We start from the raw sequence: 14,834 nt of genomic DNA on the forward strand, positions 1-14,834 counted from the left end.
AACAACACTTTTTACCCATCACACCCAGACTTTTCTAACAGCATATGATTTGCTTATTGCTAGTTCTGCAGCTGATCAAGTCACAGAAGTTGCCAAATAAATTAATCATTGTCCTGGAGACGGAGAAGGAAAAGACATTGCGCAAAGAATATCTTTTTGCTGATTCCAAGGTACATCATTTTGTCAGCTACATGTCTGTGTGAACATGCAAGTTCTTACAGAAGATACAAGCAACAGAATCACCTTGTCTTTAGATGGTGTGAAAGCAAATTACAATTGTAGACACCTTCAAATACCACAGGGTTTGAATTTTTAAAATTCAAAGAAAAGGGCAGGACCTTGAGCAAGCTACAAATATTTGTATTGTGAAAAGTAAATTCACAAAATCTGGCAACCTCAGTTATTATACATTCTGCATAATTCCCCAGTCTGGATTGCTGGATGCTGTTTTAATTGAAAACATTCAATATTTAGGGATGTTATTTGTATTGGCAGTCAGGTATTAAAATTCAAACTCTGCAATATACAGCGGCAGATGGAGGTCTTGCAGCTCCTAATTCACACTTGTATTTTTTTTATCATTGGCTCAAATTATCTAATAAAAAAAACCCTTTCATGATCAGAGGTCATTAAAGATGATGTTCAGACCAAATACATATAGCAGCACCAGTATATGTGGTTTAACTTTATGACTAATTTGCCTGCTTAAATGATTTTAACAACAACTTTTTTTAAGGTCATATTAGGCTTTCATTTTGCATGCTGATATTGTTTAATAAATGTCCTTCTTATGTTTTTATTATAACTGTTAAATGGTTAAAATGTTTTGTAAAAATGCAATTTCAGAGACCAACGCTATCAGTGATGCTCTTAGAACTAGGAGTTTGCACTGCTGAGGTCTCCTGGATCCAAAGGGGAATACGATTCACACTGCTGGGCATTATGCCGGGGAAAGCTAATCTACAGAAGGCTATGTTACCTGCAATTTTTATGCACTATTCTATAGAGTTGCAAAACAATGTGTGAGGTTAACCAGTTCAAAGTGCAGCAATTGTCAGACTTTATGCACCCTTAATCACTTTGCAAGTCAAGCTGAAGTATAAGACATACACAAGCATGTAAAGCTAAAAGAAGGGCAAATATATATTTTTTCATAAACAGGTCTTCACAATTATAATAATTTAAAGGAGAAGTATGAGGTGAGTGCTTTTCACTCACCTCATAGTTCTAGCCGACCTAGGCATACCTTCCAACTGTCTTTCATTCAGAACCCAATCCCTTTGTCTCGCTTTCCTCCTTATTTTTCCTTCTTTTTGGTGTATTGACAATGAAACTGTCACAGGTCGGCTCAGTAGATCGGGAGGTGATCGAACACATACCGGCGTTCGCTCACCTCTCGATCCTGTCACGGCTCTCTGCCATGACAGGGTAGGGGCTGGATTCCCCGCTCCAATCCGCCAGCGCTGACTGGCGGAACGGACGGGGGAGGGGGCGGGTACAGCTTCTCTGCCAGTATACCGCAGCAGCCTGCGGTATACTGTGGCGCCTCAGTATACCGCGAGCAGTAGCTCGCGGTATACTGAGCCTAGGGTGACGGGAGGACGCTAGTTTGTGTCCTCCTGTTACCCTAAGGAGAACTATGGGGAAAAGCCTTAACCCTATAGTTCTCCTTTAAGCCCCAATATTCATATTCATAAACAGCATTTTTTTTTTTGTTAGAAGCAAAGGCTGGACACTGGGAGCATCTTCTGGCAAAGCAAAAACACTGACCACATTTGCTAACAAGTCAACAAATTCTGCCCATTATCTGAGTTTGTTTTCTTTTCCACCATACAGAAGCGAGAAGGGTTTTGCCAACTCCTACAGCAGATGAAGAATAAGCATTCAGATCAGTTAGAGCCGGACTTGTTGACAATTTTTACTGGCACATGGAATATGGGTTAGTCCAACACTTATATTTTACCAATGTAGATATCCCCTCTACCTGCTCTAAAATGTTGTTTCTTATACTTATTGTGACAGGTGATGCTCCCCCACCAAAGGATATCACATCATGGTTCCTATGTAAAGGTCAGGGAAAGACACGTGATGAGACAGCAGATTACATTGAACATGATATATATGTAATCGGTACACAAGAGGATCCACTGAATGAAAAGGAGTGGGCAGAAATTTTGCTCCGTTCCCTAAATGAGGTCACCACTGCTGAGTATAAGCTGGTAATATTAAAGTTTACAGCTGTTTAAAAGGAATTGAAAATAATGATCTGTTGCTGTATAATAGTTTGTGACTTAATTTGCTTTAAACTAGATAACAATCCAGACACTCTGGAACATACGGATTGTGATCCTGGCCAAGCAAGAACATGCTCACCGAATCAGCCACATTAGCACCAACAGTGTGAAGACTGGAATTGCTAATACGCTTGGTAAATAACCATTTGGTGCTTTCATCTATTATCAAATCTTTCACACATAGAATACTACTGACAGTAAATAATGGCTGAATACTTGCAAATTAATCAGAGGTTTTGATATTGATTTCTCCTGTTGATGTACATGTATTTACATACACAGCAAGTCCAGCTTCACTTTTATCTTTGGGGAAACCATTGGCCAAAGAACTCCATCCCAGCCTTTTCCCTGAGAAGGGTCTCATGTCCTGGGATCTGTGGATACCCTAATTGCTATGGCTGCCTTTATACAACGGGCAGAGGATTATTATAGAGATAGGAACAAATCCAGTTTTGCTGTTTCCCAGAGAAATGTCTGTGAATAAGAGAGATTTTAAATCGGAAATATCAGGAACCATATTAAAAAGAAGGAAAGTGAAGGTGCAGGAGTTAGACCCCAGTAATAAATCAGGAATTAGCTTTTTTATTTATGTAAAAAAATCTACAGCTGGTTGCTATAAGGACTAGAATTAAGTGAATTAAGGAGGAACTGAGCTCTGGAGGTTTAAAAGGCAGGCAGAAGGCATGGGACTAGTCACTAGTATTGCCTGTGTTTTCTCAGCAGCTGATCCTTCCCCTTTACTGTCTAACAATGCTTTGTTCTGCACTGTGTCTCTTTGTGAAGGTGATCATCTAAGTAGAGGCAGGGCTGTACTTCCTCTAAACCTCCATCAAGAAGAACACTGATCAACACAGTAGTAATATCCCCAAATACCACTCCAAATCTCTTGAGGCTTGCAATCAAAGCTAGCAGTGCCTTAGATCTTATACTGCAGATACTCTACTATAAGGCTGTAGACACACTCACACACCAAAAAGTGCACTGATATATTTCAGAATGAATTCCAGACAAAAGGTACATTTTTTTAGGGTACTGCATAGGCACCATTAGACATGTGCACTGCCAAAAAATTTGTTTCGTTTCGTTTTAAATTCGGATTTGTGTTATTTCGTTTTTCAGGATTCGGGTGTGAAAGTCAATTCGGATTCGGAATTCGGATTCGGATGAAATTCAGTAGCGTTAGTACGAACGTTCGTTTCGTTTTCTGTTCTTATTCGTTTCTTATTCGTTTCTTATTCGTTTCTTATTCGTTTTGTTCGTTTGCAGCAAAAGTGACATTTGAGGGGGAAAAAATATTTTTCTCCTTCTCTAATGTCACTTTGCTCCAACGAACGAAACGAATAAGAAACGAATAAGAACAGAAAACGAAACGAACGTTCGTGCGAACGCTACCGAATTTCGGAAATGGAAATTCGGATTCGTTTGCATTCGTTATGTCTGTAATTCGGAATTCGGATACATCCGAATGTCCGAATTTACGAAAATTCGTCCGAATTTCGATTCGGAACGAAACGAATCGCACATGTCTAGGCACCATTAACATTTTTAGATAATTCATATAGCATAGTAAATCATATCTACTTTAATAATGATTTTTGTGTAACTATTCTGGATCGTGTATAGATAAAATGTTATGGGCTGATTTAGTAAACTGTCCTTCATTAACAGTATATTGTTGTACGCAGGAAACAAAGGAGCAGTCGGTGCCTCTTTTATGTTCAATGGGACTTATTTTGGCTTCATTAACAGTCACCTTACTTCTGGCAGTGAAAAGAAACTCAGGTACTTCATTGTGTCTCTATGAAATCCAGCTTGTGTGCCTATAGACAGTTCCCCTAACAATGCTAACTTTCGTTTGCTTTCTATTAGGAGGAAACAGAATTACTTTAACATATTGCGCTTCCTGATTATGGGTGACAAGAAGCTCATTCCTTTCAATCTCTCCCATCGATTTACCCATCTTTTTTGGCTGGGGGATCTCAATTACCGAGTTCAACTTCCTAACAGTGTAAGTGGTATATAGACCAGGACATGGAAACCTGGGCTCTCCACTGTAGTTTAGGGGTTCACAAAGCTTTTGTACATCATTGCCAAAATGATTTGTATGTCTATTGCCACAGAATTTGTGTAGAGTGTCCTCCTGTACTGTTATCCGTACTGTATTCTGTTGCAGGTAAGATATAGATGGCCCAGAGAGGGTGGGCTAAGGTTGCAGAAGAGGAGATAAAGGCAAAAGATTTTTCTTACAGCCTGCAGCATTAAATTGATTCTAAACTCAGGAGTTACATCTTAAAAATGCATTCAAGTACCCTAACTAATAACAAATATATCTTATTTGTGTATCGCTCGGCTGTAGATCCTCTAATCATCCCTGAATTTGTGCTGACACTGTCCTTCCTTCTGGAGGGTTGCTACTCTTGTTCTCCATGGTCCCTGTGTGTGTTGTAAAGTAGCCACTGCTCCAAGCTCATTCCCGTGATGGACTATAACTTCAATACAAATTAGTAAACTAAATATGAGATTTTAGTCCATCACAGGAGTGAGGTTGGAACGTTGGCTACTTTACAGCACATATAGGGACCATGGGGAACAAAAGTAGCCACCGTCCAGAAGGAAGGACATTGTCAGCATGAATCCAGAGATGATTTGAGGATCTACAGCTGAGTGATACACATTGAATGCATTTTTAAGATTTAACGCCTAAGTTTAGTGTATCTAATGCCAAAACATTTTTCTTCAGTTTTGGATAGAGGGGTGAGAAAGTCGAACCTCTGCCAGTTTTTACAGAAGTCTTTGTCCCTGCTAGGGAGATTCACTCTCTCAATTATCTCAATTATCCTTGAGGACCATATTCACCGGTAGTGAAAGTGAGGGAAAATCCTAAATTTTAAGTTGTCGCCTGAACAGGACTAAAAGGAAAATCTTCCAATGGGACACTCGTTCTGCTGACAACTGTCTAGAAGGGTATTAAATAAACTAGCAGGAGTTTTAACCCATCCATTCTCTATCCAAAACTAAAAAAATAGATATACTGTAAAGTAATTGTAGACTGCCAACTAGTGGGTTTACTAAAGAAGTGTTCAGAGTGAATTTTTTTTTTCACTTCAATCATCCATCACAATAATTTACAATGATAAGCATTTACAGAGCGACTAGTTTCTACTCCTTTAGTAAATCAACCCCAAGTTGATAACTTTATTTTTCTAGTATAAAAACAATGCCAAAATCAAAACAGTAACACTACATGTCACAAATATAAGTTCTATTGCAATCATGTTTATTCACTTCTGTGCAACTGGCAGGAGGCAGAGAACATTGTACAGAAGATTAAACAACAGCAATACCAGGAACTACTGGCCTATGACCAGTTAAATATGGAGCGTATGGAGAGCCAAGTCTTCCTCTACTTCAGTAAGTTACATTATTCATCAATCCTCTTTGCACTGGCCATTCATAGATAATGAGATGTATATGCATGCCCCGTGGCTAATCCACATTGTGAGAAGTCATTATTGAACAGTTTTGCTGCTGTATTGCTAAAACTGGCAGCAGGAGGAAAATTCATGTAAAATATGGCCTCTCTGATTTTCTTTTTAATTAAAGAAACGTTTGGTCTATTGCCAGTTGATCATTGACAAGAGTGCATTTAGAAGATTGCAATAATCACAATGTTCTTTGTATAGGGCAGCTCCTACATTGCAGTGAGTAAAATGTCTATCCCATTCTGGTCTTTCTTTCTCATTTCAGATGAAGAAGATATCACTTTTCCTCCAACATATCGGTTTGAGAGAGGAACCAGAGAGCGGTACTGCTATACCAAGCAGAAAGCAACAGGGGTGAGATGTTTGTCCATTACTAGAGCTGGTGAAATTATGAGTATAGAACACATTACTTATTATTTTTAAACATATCTGATGTTTAAAAATTACATTCAACCTAGATGATTAAATGTTCCTATTGTGCTCAGAATGTCAATGAACACATACTATGTACTATATACTACGAGTAAACATAAGCAGATGGAAACATTTCACAAAGGATACTGCGATGTATTTATGTTTCAAGTCAGCAAATTAGAAATGCAAATATAGCACCCTCGGGCCCCTAAAGGCATGTGAGGGACCCCAGAGGAAGGGGGGTAGCACTTCACCTCAGGGGTGAGTCTTTGAGGTGTGTGAATGTAATTCAGACTCCAGTCACTTTAAGGTGTTTAAAATATATTATTCCTCTTAGTAGCTCACAAGGAGAGAGGGGTAAGGGCTTTAGACACCCAAGACACATTGCAGACTCCAGATTCTATATCCTCTTTCCAGCTATACAGTGCAAAGAGCTTTTACTCCAGGACTGGCAATACTATAGCAGACCCTTAGCTGGTTAGCAGAGTTCTCTGTGAAACCTCATAAGAGAGTTACCAGGCCTCTATAGGGATCCATATTCTACCCAGCCTCAACATCCAGCAGAGTCTCTTGCCCTGACATTCCATCTTGGGTCAGCTTCCCCCTGTTACAGGCAGGATAACTTCAGGCCCAAATTCAGGCCTCCACTTCCAGACACATAAAGCCTTCCTTACACAGCAGACATGTATAGACCATAGGCAGTAACATATTCTCCCCCAGGAAGTAGTTGGATCTTCTTGCTCTATTGCCAGGGTCACATCCCAGCAGGAGGCAGAAGCAACCGATCACACTGGGCTAGGGTTGCCACCTTTTCTTCAAGCGAAACCCGAACACTCTAGCACCATGTGGAAATTTTGTTGGGAGAATATACCGAATAAAGTGAGGAGAGACAACCAGGAGAGAGAGAGAAGAGAGACAGCCAAGAGCGTGATGAGAGACAGCCAGGAGTGTGAGAGGAGAGACAGCCAGGAGTGGGAGAGGAGAGACAGCCAGGGGAGAGAGAGGAGAAACAGCCAAGAGGAGAGACAGCCAGGAGTGGGAGAGGAGAGACAGCCAGGGGAGAGAGAGGAGAAACAGCCAAGAGGAGAGACAGCCAGGAGAGAAAATAAGGAGAGAATTAGTTAGGATGCGCTACACAAACCACCAATTTAATGGAGGTATGCTCAGTGATTGCCAATGTAACAGAGGTAAATACACTGATCACCATGTAACGCAGGTATTCACACTGACCAGCAATGTTACAGAGGTATTCTCACTGACCAGCAATGTATCAGAAATGTAAAGCAGCCAGGAGTTTTATTAAAAGTGAATTAAACAGTTGAAGGGGTGCAAAAAGGCACAAAATGTGTCTGTTAACCACAGAAGCTGATAGCCACGCACACTGACAGATAAAGGATGCATGAAGAAGGACAGCTAAAAATGCCTCTCCTGCACCAAGTCACTGCAGAATGCCGGACTGTACCACCTTCTATAATGGAGGTGAGGAGGTGCAGAATTTGCATATCAATTAATTGTGATATTTATATATGAATAAGTCAGTGGTTATTCATATGTAAATAACGTTACCGATTCAAATGTAAATATCACAGTCAAGCCTATTTTCAGTATGGGGTCAGTAGCCCCTATCCTAATTTTGGTTGCCCCCGTCTACCTGAAATCTGGTGTCCAGGTTTCAGCTGCCATGAAACCCCGACACAGCACTCAAAACCCGGACTGTCTGGGTGAATCCCTGACAGGTGGCAACCCTACACTGGGCTTAGGGGAGACCAAATGTGTAGAGCACTTCAGTTTGCTTAGGGCAAGGTGGTTACACAAATGTATTGGCTAAAAGAAAAAGTTCTAATACTGGTAGTTCAACTGTTAATTTAGTAGCTTCCTGGAGTTCAGCTTTAAAGTGACACTAAACTAAATCTTAAAAATGCATTCAAGCAGCTTAGCTACTAACATGTATCTTATTTGTGCATCACTATGTAGATCCTCAAATCATCTCTGAATTGGTGCTGACACTGTCCTTCCTTCTGGAGGGGGGCTACTTTTGTTCCCCATGGTCCCTGTGTGTGTTGTAAAGTAGCCAGCACGACAAGATCGCTACCGTGATATACCACAATCTCACTTTTAACTTACTAATTTATATTGAATGTATAGTCCATCATAGGAGTGATCTTGGACCAGTGACTACTTTACAACACACACAGGGACTATGGGGAACAAAACTAGCCACCCTCCAGAAGGAAGGACAGTATCAACACCAATTCAGAGATGATTTGACGATCTACAGCTGAGTAATGCAGAAATAAGGTCCAGTGTAAATAGTTAAGGTACTTACACATTAAACATTACACACTACATTACGCTGGGTTGTAAGTTCCAAAACCCGTGTAATGTTTATAGAAGAAATCAAAGACCTTGCCTTGTGAGTATTTCTGTTTCTGCTTTATAGCCTCAGTACTCTTTACTGTGTTAAAATATTGCTATTTTGTTATTTCAAAATAGAGGACATCGAATTAAGGTATGTCCAGTTCAGTTTCTGTAATATGCCTGGTGAATTTCAATTGTGACATTACCGGTGGGGTTGGATGGGCTATTGGGATATTTAAAGAAGACTCTCACACACATATCTATATACTGTATGTATATATACAAGCGAACGACCCCCCTGCCCCCCCGGTTGTTACGCCACTGGTCCCCAGATGCACTTCTTATGTCAGTCCTATGGTGTAAAGATTTTTGTAATACACAGATGCAAATTGCCTAAAGTTATATATACTTTAGACACGTGCACCGGCAAAAACATTGTTTTCTTTTCATTTGGATCTTTTGTTAATTCGTTTTTTGGGATTCGGGTCCGAAAGATAATTTGTTTCGGGATTCGATAGTATGTACGAATTTTTGTTATGAATGAATTGTCGTTGCAGCAAAGTGACATTAGACAAAAGGAAAACAAATTATGTTTTTTTTACAGTCCACAGAAGAGAAAAAAAAAAGAAAAGCATGAGGTTCCCCCCTAATTGATACTAGACCCCTTAGGTCTTGTAGGAATGTTAGGAGGGACCCCCGAAGTAAAAAATAAAAGTGTGCGGAGTTGCCGCAAAAGGCATACCAGGCCCTTTAGGGGCGTAGGGATTTTATGGGAGGGGGAAATGGGGTCCCCCCTAAAATTCCTACCAGACCCTTGAGTCGAGCACAGGCCTGGCAGGGCAGGAAAGGGGGGGCCATAGAGCCCCCCCTCCCTGCGCCATACCAGGCCTCGTGCCCGCGGCATGAGGAGGGTGTTTCCATGCCGATGCGGACAGGGGCCTTTACCCCACAACCCTGACCCGGTGGTTGTGGGGGTCTGCGGGCAGGGGGGCTTATTTCCATTGGGATACCCCTTTAATTAAGTGGGCACCCAGGTGCTGCCGCCCCCTCCCCCCTTTGAATGAGTAAGGGATACCCCTTCTTATTCACTAAAGGGTTAAAAGTAAATGTAAATAAAGAGACCACGTGTTTTTAAAAGTCCTTTAATTAAAAAAAAACAGTTGACAATTCCTTTATTTAAAAAAAATTAAAAATGGATCCATCGATGTAGTTCAGCATCAATCACGATGCGCGACGCCCAGCGACTCACCAAAATAAAGAATGTCCTACTGCACGATGATCTGTCCGAACTCGACGAAGATTTACCGCAAAATGACAGACCGCTCATTTGGCATTCTGAGCTGTCAAAACACATTAGCATTCAGGTGCTCCTGAATAGTATTCCTGAGCTCCCGAATGCCATTCAGGTCTGGGTGGCCGAGGTGTCATATGAATGGTATTATTTATAGTATAATTTATTATTAATAAGGGCCTAGTATGACTTTTGGGGGAACCCCATACAATTTTTTTTTAACTTGGGGGATCCCTCCTAACTTTCCTACCAGACCTCAAGGGTCCGGTATCAATTGTGGAGGAACCTCATGCTTGGTTTTTTTTTCTGTTCTGCGGACTGTACCAAAAAAAAAAGTCTTCTTTTTTATTGTCTAATGTCACTTTCATAAGGTCGTTCATAATCAAAATACGTATGTATTACGGCTAACGAAAATTCAGATTTCTATTTTTTTTAAGTTGATGCTTAACACAACAAAACTTAATTCGGGAAAGAAATTCGGAAGCATCCAAACTTTTCTTTATTGGAAATTCGTATTTGTTTACATTTGTTATTTCTGTCATTTGGAAGCTCAGATGCATCCGAATGTACGAATTTCTGAAAATTTGTCCGAAAAACAAATCTTTCTGAAACGAATTGCGCATGTCTAATACGCACAACTGCATGTTTTTTTTTCTTACAGTAGGCACAGTACTCATTTCACTTTGGGTGCTCATCAGAAACACCCTAGGTGCCCTAGGATCCAGAAGTATTCTGTTAAAAGACCTTGCCCTGTATATGTATTTGCATAGCTAACTGTAGATGAGAATGTAATTTGCATTCCTTGTGGTAATAACTGAATTCATTTGTTTGTTCTTCCCTTATCAGGATGCACAGAGGATATCACCACCAGTGACCACTCTCCTGTATTTGCCACATTCCAGGTTGGAGTAACTTCTCAGTTCGTCTCTAAAAACAGTAAGACATATTTATCATTGTCAGCATCAGATAGAGGTATTATAGCCAGTTTGGTGCTTTTTCACTATTGTACTGTATACAAAAACAATATGTCACTAATTCATTTTTAGCATCTGAAGAGGGCTGGATTGAGAGTCCATACTTCCCATGGCAGGCTGTTTCGAAAGGCTCCACCTTAGCAGTTTCTAACCTTCTTATATTATTATTATAACAGAATATGTTACTATTGGTCTTTGCCATCTGCTTTATAATGAGAGACGCTATTAAGCTGCCTGCAGAGAAGGAGCTGATAACTGTCACTTCATTTACAGAGTCTTGTGACTCCTCCAAGCTGCTACCACTACCCTCCCCTTATATTTCTGAAGCTGAATTTCAACACTAGTGTCCAGTGGTGGCTTGCTAAGGCAAAAAGGAAAAAAGAAAAGCAGAAACAATCTGTTTGTACTTTGGTTGCACTTGGTTCCATTTCACCCTGTTACATTGGGTACTGTCCCTTAAGTACAATCTTAGCCACATGGTGATATATTAGTGACATAGCCCATTAGTGATTAATAACTCAAAAATAAAAGGTAACTTTTGTTCTGCATTCCCCACCACGGTTTAAATTGAAAGTGGCTTTTTTAATTGTTTAACTTGCCCTTGTGGGTGCACCGAAGTGTGCAATTAAAGTGACACTAAACTCAGGAGTTAATTATTAAAATTGCATTTAAGTACCTTACCTATCAACAAAAATGTATCTTATTTGTGTATCACTCGGCTGTATATCCTCAAATCATCTCTGAATTGGTGTTGATACTGTCCTTTCTTCTGGAGGGTGGCTACTTTTGTTCCCCATGGTCCCTGTGTGTGTTGTAAAGTAGTCACTGCTCCAAGCTCGCTCCTGTGATGGACTACAATCTCATGTTTAGTTTACTGATTGCATTGAAATTGTAGTCCATCACTGGAGCGAGCTTGGAGCCGTGACTACTTTACAACACACACATGGACCACGGGGAACAAACGTAGCCACCCTCCAGAAGGAAGGACAGTGTCAGCACCAATTCAGAGATGATTTGAGGATATACAGCTGAGTGATACACAAATAAGATACATTTTTGTTAATAGTTAAGGTAGTTGAATACATTTTTAAGATTTACACCCGGAGTTACTCCTGAGTTAAGTGTCTTTAATCATGCCTCTGAGGGAGTATATAGTGAAATATGCCTATTCATGTGTACTGTATACTGTACAGTAGACCGGTTGTCACTTAACAGTCATGATAACAGTAAAGGTGCTGGACGCTAACCTACTCCCTAGTAGAAATCAGCACCATTTGTGATCACCTAACAAGCAATGTTGCCAAAACACACTAGTTTGTCATAAAAATTGTCTATTGCTGCCTTTCACTGACAGGATGCAGAGAGCGATAGACTACTGTGCCCATGCACATTGGTGTCAATGATAAAAAAAATGTGAGATACGAAGCATTCAAGATGTAATAATAATCAAATCCATGATTGCTTTCTTTTTTCTTTTTCTTCTTATGCTTTAGATCCCAATGATTCAGATGAGCAGGGATATATTGAACTACTGAACTGCAAAGCTACTCTGTACACCAAAAGCCACACCAAATTCTACATAGAGTTTCATTCTACTTGCCTAGAAAGTAAGCAGCTTAGTTGCGTAAAATGCATTAAAGTTCCCAAGACCTGTTTAATAACAGTGGAAAGAGCAGTTAAATGCATTACTTTGCAGCTGTCACCTTTTAATCTGCTTAGCCTATAGTGGTTTTAGTTTAAAGCCCAGCTCCTGTTTTCTAGCAGTCTTCTCTTCGGTCATATGATGCACAGCGTCCTCTTTCTTCTCTTCTTCCCTCCAGCAGTGGGCAATTCCTGCTCCTCTACTGAACAGCGCTCACATATTGATGTGTAAACTCTGTTTAGTACAGCAGTACTTCAAGCCCAGGCAAGTGTGATAATGCACCTTCCGGGGGTGGGTCCTTGATGTCCTAGGCTCACAGGAAGTTGGTTGAATTACACTAAGTGGCAGCAACAGGACAGAGAGTCTTTGGGAGACATTGCTGGAAAGGAGTTACGTATTGCAAAAAAAGCTGCTTTGTTTATTTCAAGCACTGCTGGAATAGTTATTTTTTAATTTTTGGCTTAAAGTGGAGATAGACTTTAAGCATTTCCATGACTGCATTTCCATGACTGCAGAATATTTTAATATACTTATCTTACCATCTTGTGAAGGTGAGAATATAGTTGTAAACTAGTAAAAAATAATAGTCATGTTATTTTGTTGTATTTTACCACATGATGAAACCATGTTCATATCTTTCGGTCTTTTACTACACATCAGTGTAATAGTATGAAACATGTGATGTATGGTGAAGTGATTGATTTGTTCTCATGAAGTCTATGCACAGAATACTTTAAATAAAACAGTGTAAGGAATATCCAATTTATTATACATGGTTTATAAATCGCCAACGGTTTGCAGAGCACTTTACAATATAAAGAGAAACAGTATAGTTACAATACAATTCTAAAGAAGAGGGTCAGGAGGGTCCTGCCTGTAAGAGCTTACAATCTGAAAGTGAGGGATTCAAAATATGGCAACTGGGAGGGGATGAGTTTGAGAAAGTAAAAGTTCAGTTGTTAGGAAGAATGTGGGACAGGCTTTCTTGAAGAGATGAGTTCTCAAGAATCACCTAAAGTCAGACAGAGTAGGCGATAGTTGGGCAAGTTGAGGTAGGGAGTTCCAGTGGATTGAAGAGGCCATAGTTGGGTCCTAGAGGAGAGCATGGGAGGAGGTGACGAGGGAGCGAGAGAGCAGGAGATCTTGGGAGAAGTAGAGAGGATGGTTTGAGTGATATTAGCTGGGGGAAGAGTTGTGGATGACTATAAAAGTGTTTGTTAATATTTTGAAATGTATTATTTGGGCAATTGGAGCTCAGTGGAGGAATTGGTAGAGGGGGGTTGTAGACTCTGAGCTTTTTGTGAGGTGGATGAGTCTGGCAGAGCATTAATGATAAACAGAAGGGGAGATTGCCTATGCAGAGTTAGGCCAACGAGGAAGGAGTTGCAATCAGGGCCGGCCTTAGGGGTGTGCGAGCAGTGCGGCCGCACAGGGCGCCATGGCAACAAGGGCGCCGTGCAGCCGACACAGCTCGTCCTGGGGGCGGCTTCTCTCCCCCTCACCGCTGGGCGCTGGCCATCCGATATGACAGCGCTCCCTCGTCTGCCCCCCCCAAAGCTGATGAAGCAGATCTTTGCTTCATCAGCTTCTTCAGGGGGGTCCTAGATGACATTAGGGGTCTTGGAGACCCCTGATGTCTCCATAAAGAGGACATGTCACATATTTTGCTATCACATAAGGGGGTTTGTGCCAAGTTCTCCTTCTGGATTTCATCTGAGTTGTTTATCTTATCCTAACAGATGTAGTAAAGAGTTCAGAAGCCGAGGATCAGGATGGATGTAATGGCACTCTAATGGTGACGTTTGGAACCCTTCCAAAGGTGATTTCCCACTACTGAAAATTCATCTGTCATTCTCAAGTATCTGTCAGTGTACGTATTGTCACCTGCCCATGTCTGCTTCCTGTGAAATATCATGGTACACGTTCATTGCACGTAATCTATTGAAGGTATATCCACCATGACAAAAAATATGTTGTCTGTCATGTCTGGCCTCCTTTTGAAAATGCAATTTGCCCAGCTGTGTGGCTGTGTGAATCAAGCATACAGCCTTGTGAAAGACAGAATTTCTGATGTCTATACTTCTGCTGTATCCGTGGAAAGCATTAGCACTGCAATCAGGTAACTAGCAATTGTGGAAGGAGAGGCCTGCCATAACAGTCTTAATATTTCACAAGTTTCCTTTCACTTTCCCCAAATATCTCAAGTAACACCAAAACATTATTATCTTTTTTCAAGATTTCATAGCAAACATCACTTTAGGAAGTTAACTCAGTTAACCTGTTCAAGAGCAAGATTGTTGCTTAGTGTATTTGTTTGTGTGCTTGACTGTGTTAACTTTTGCAATGTCACACTAAACTCTATGGGGGTGATTTACTAAC

General features: G+C 40.6%; 1 protein-coding gene across 1 annotated transcript in view; it reads left to right on the top strand.

The window, feature by feature from the left end:
* Positions 1-14,834, top strand: part of INPP5D (inositol polyphosphate-5-phosphatase D) — an 86,091-nt gene that overhangs the window by 56,867 nt on the left and 14,390 nt on the right. The window contains exons 10-22 of the mRNA XM_018567655.1: positions 64-170; positions 1,837-1,939; positions 2,023-2,219; positions 2,311-2,428; positions 3,980-4,076; positions 4,164-4,302; positions 5,597-5,705; positions 6,042-6,130; positions 8,495-8,502; positions 8,835-8,905; positions 10,686-10,775; positions 12,307-12,420; positions 14,195-14,274. Of these exons, the coding sequence (XP_018423157.1) occupies positions 64-170; positions 1,837-1,939; positions 2,023-2,219; positions 2,311-2,428; positions 3,980-4,076; positions 4,164-4,302; positions 5,597-5,705; positions 6,042-6,130; positions 8,495-8,502; positions 8,835-8,905; positions 10,686-10,775; positions 12,307-12,420; positions 14,195-14,274 (1,322 nt within the window). The remainder of the gene's footprint in view (positions 1-63; positions 171-1,836; positions 1,940-2,022; positions 2,220-2,310; positions 2,429-3,979; positions 4,077-4,163; positions 4,303-5,596; positions 5,706-6,041; positions 6,131-8,494; positions 8,503-8,834; positions 8,906-10,685; positions 10,776-12,306; positions 12,421-14,194; positions 14,275-14,834) is intronic.

The sequence above is a fragment of the Nanorana parkeri genome, unplaced genomic scaffold, assembly GCF_000935625.1.
Source record: "Nanorana parkeri isolate BGI_ZX_2015 unplaced genomic scaffold, ASM93562v1 scaffold1080, whole genome shotgun sequence".
Taxonomy (NCBI): Eukaryota; Metazoa; Chordata; class Amphibia; order Anura; family Dicroglossidae; genus Nanorana; species Nanorana parkeri.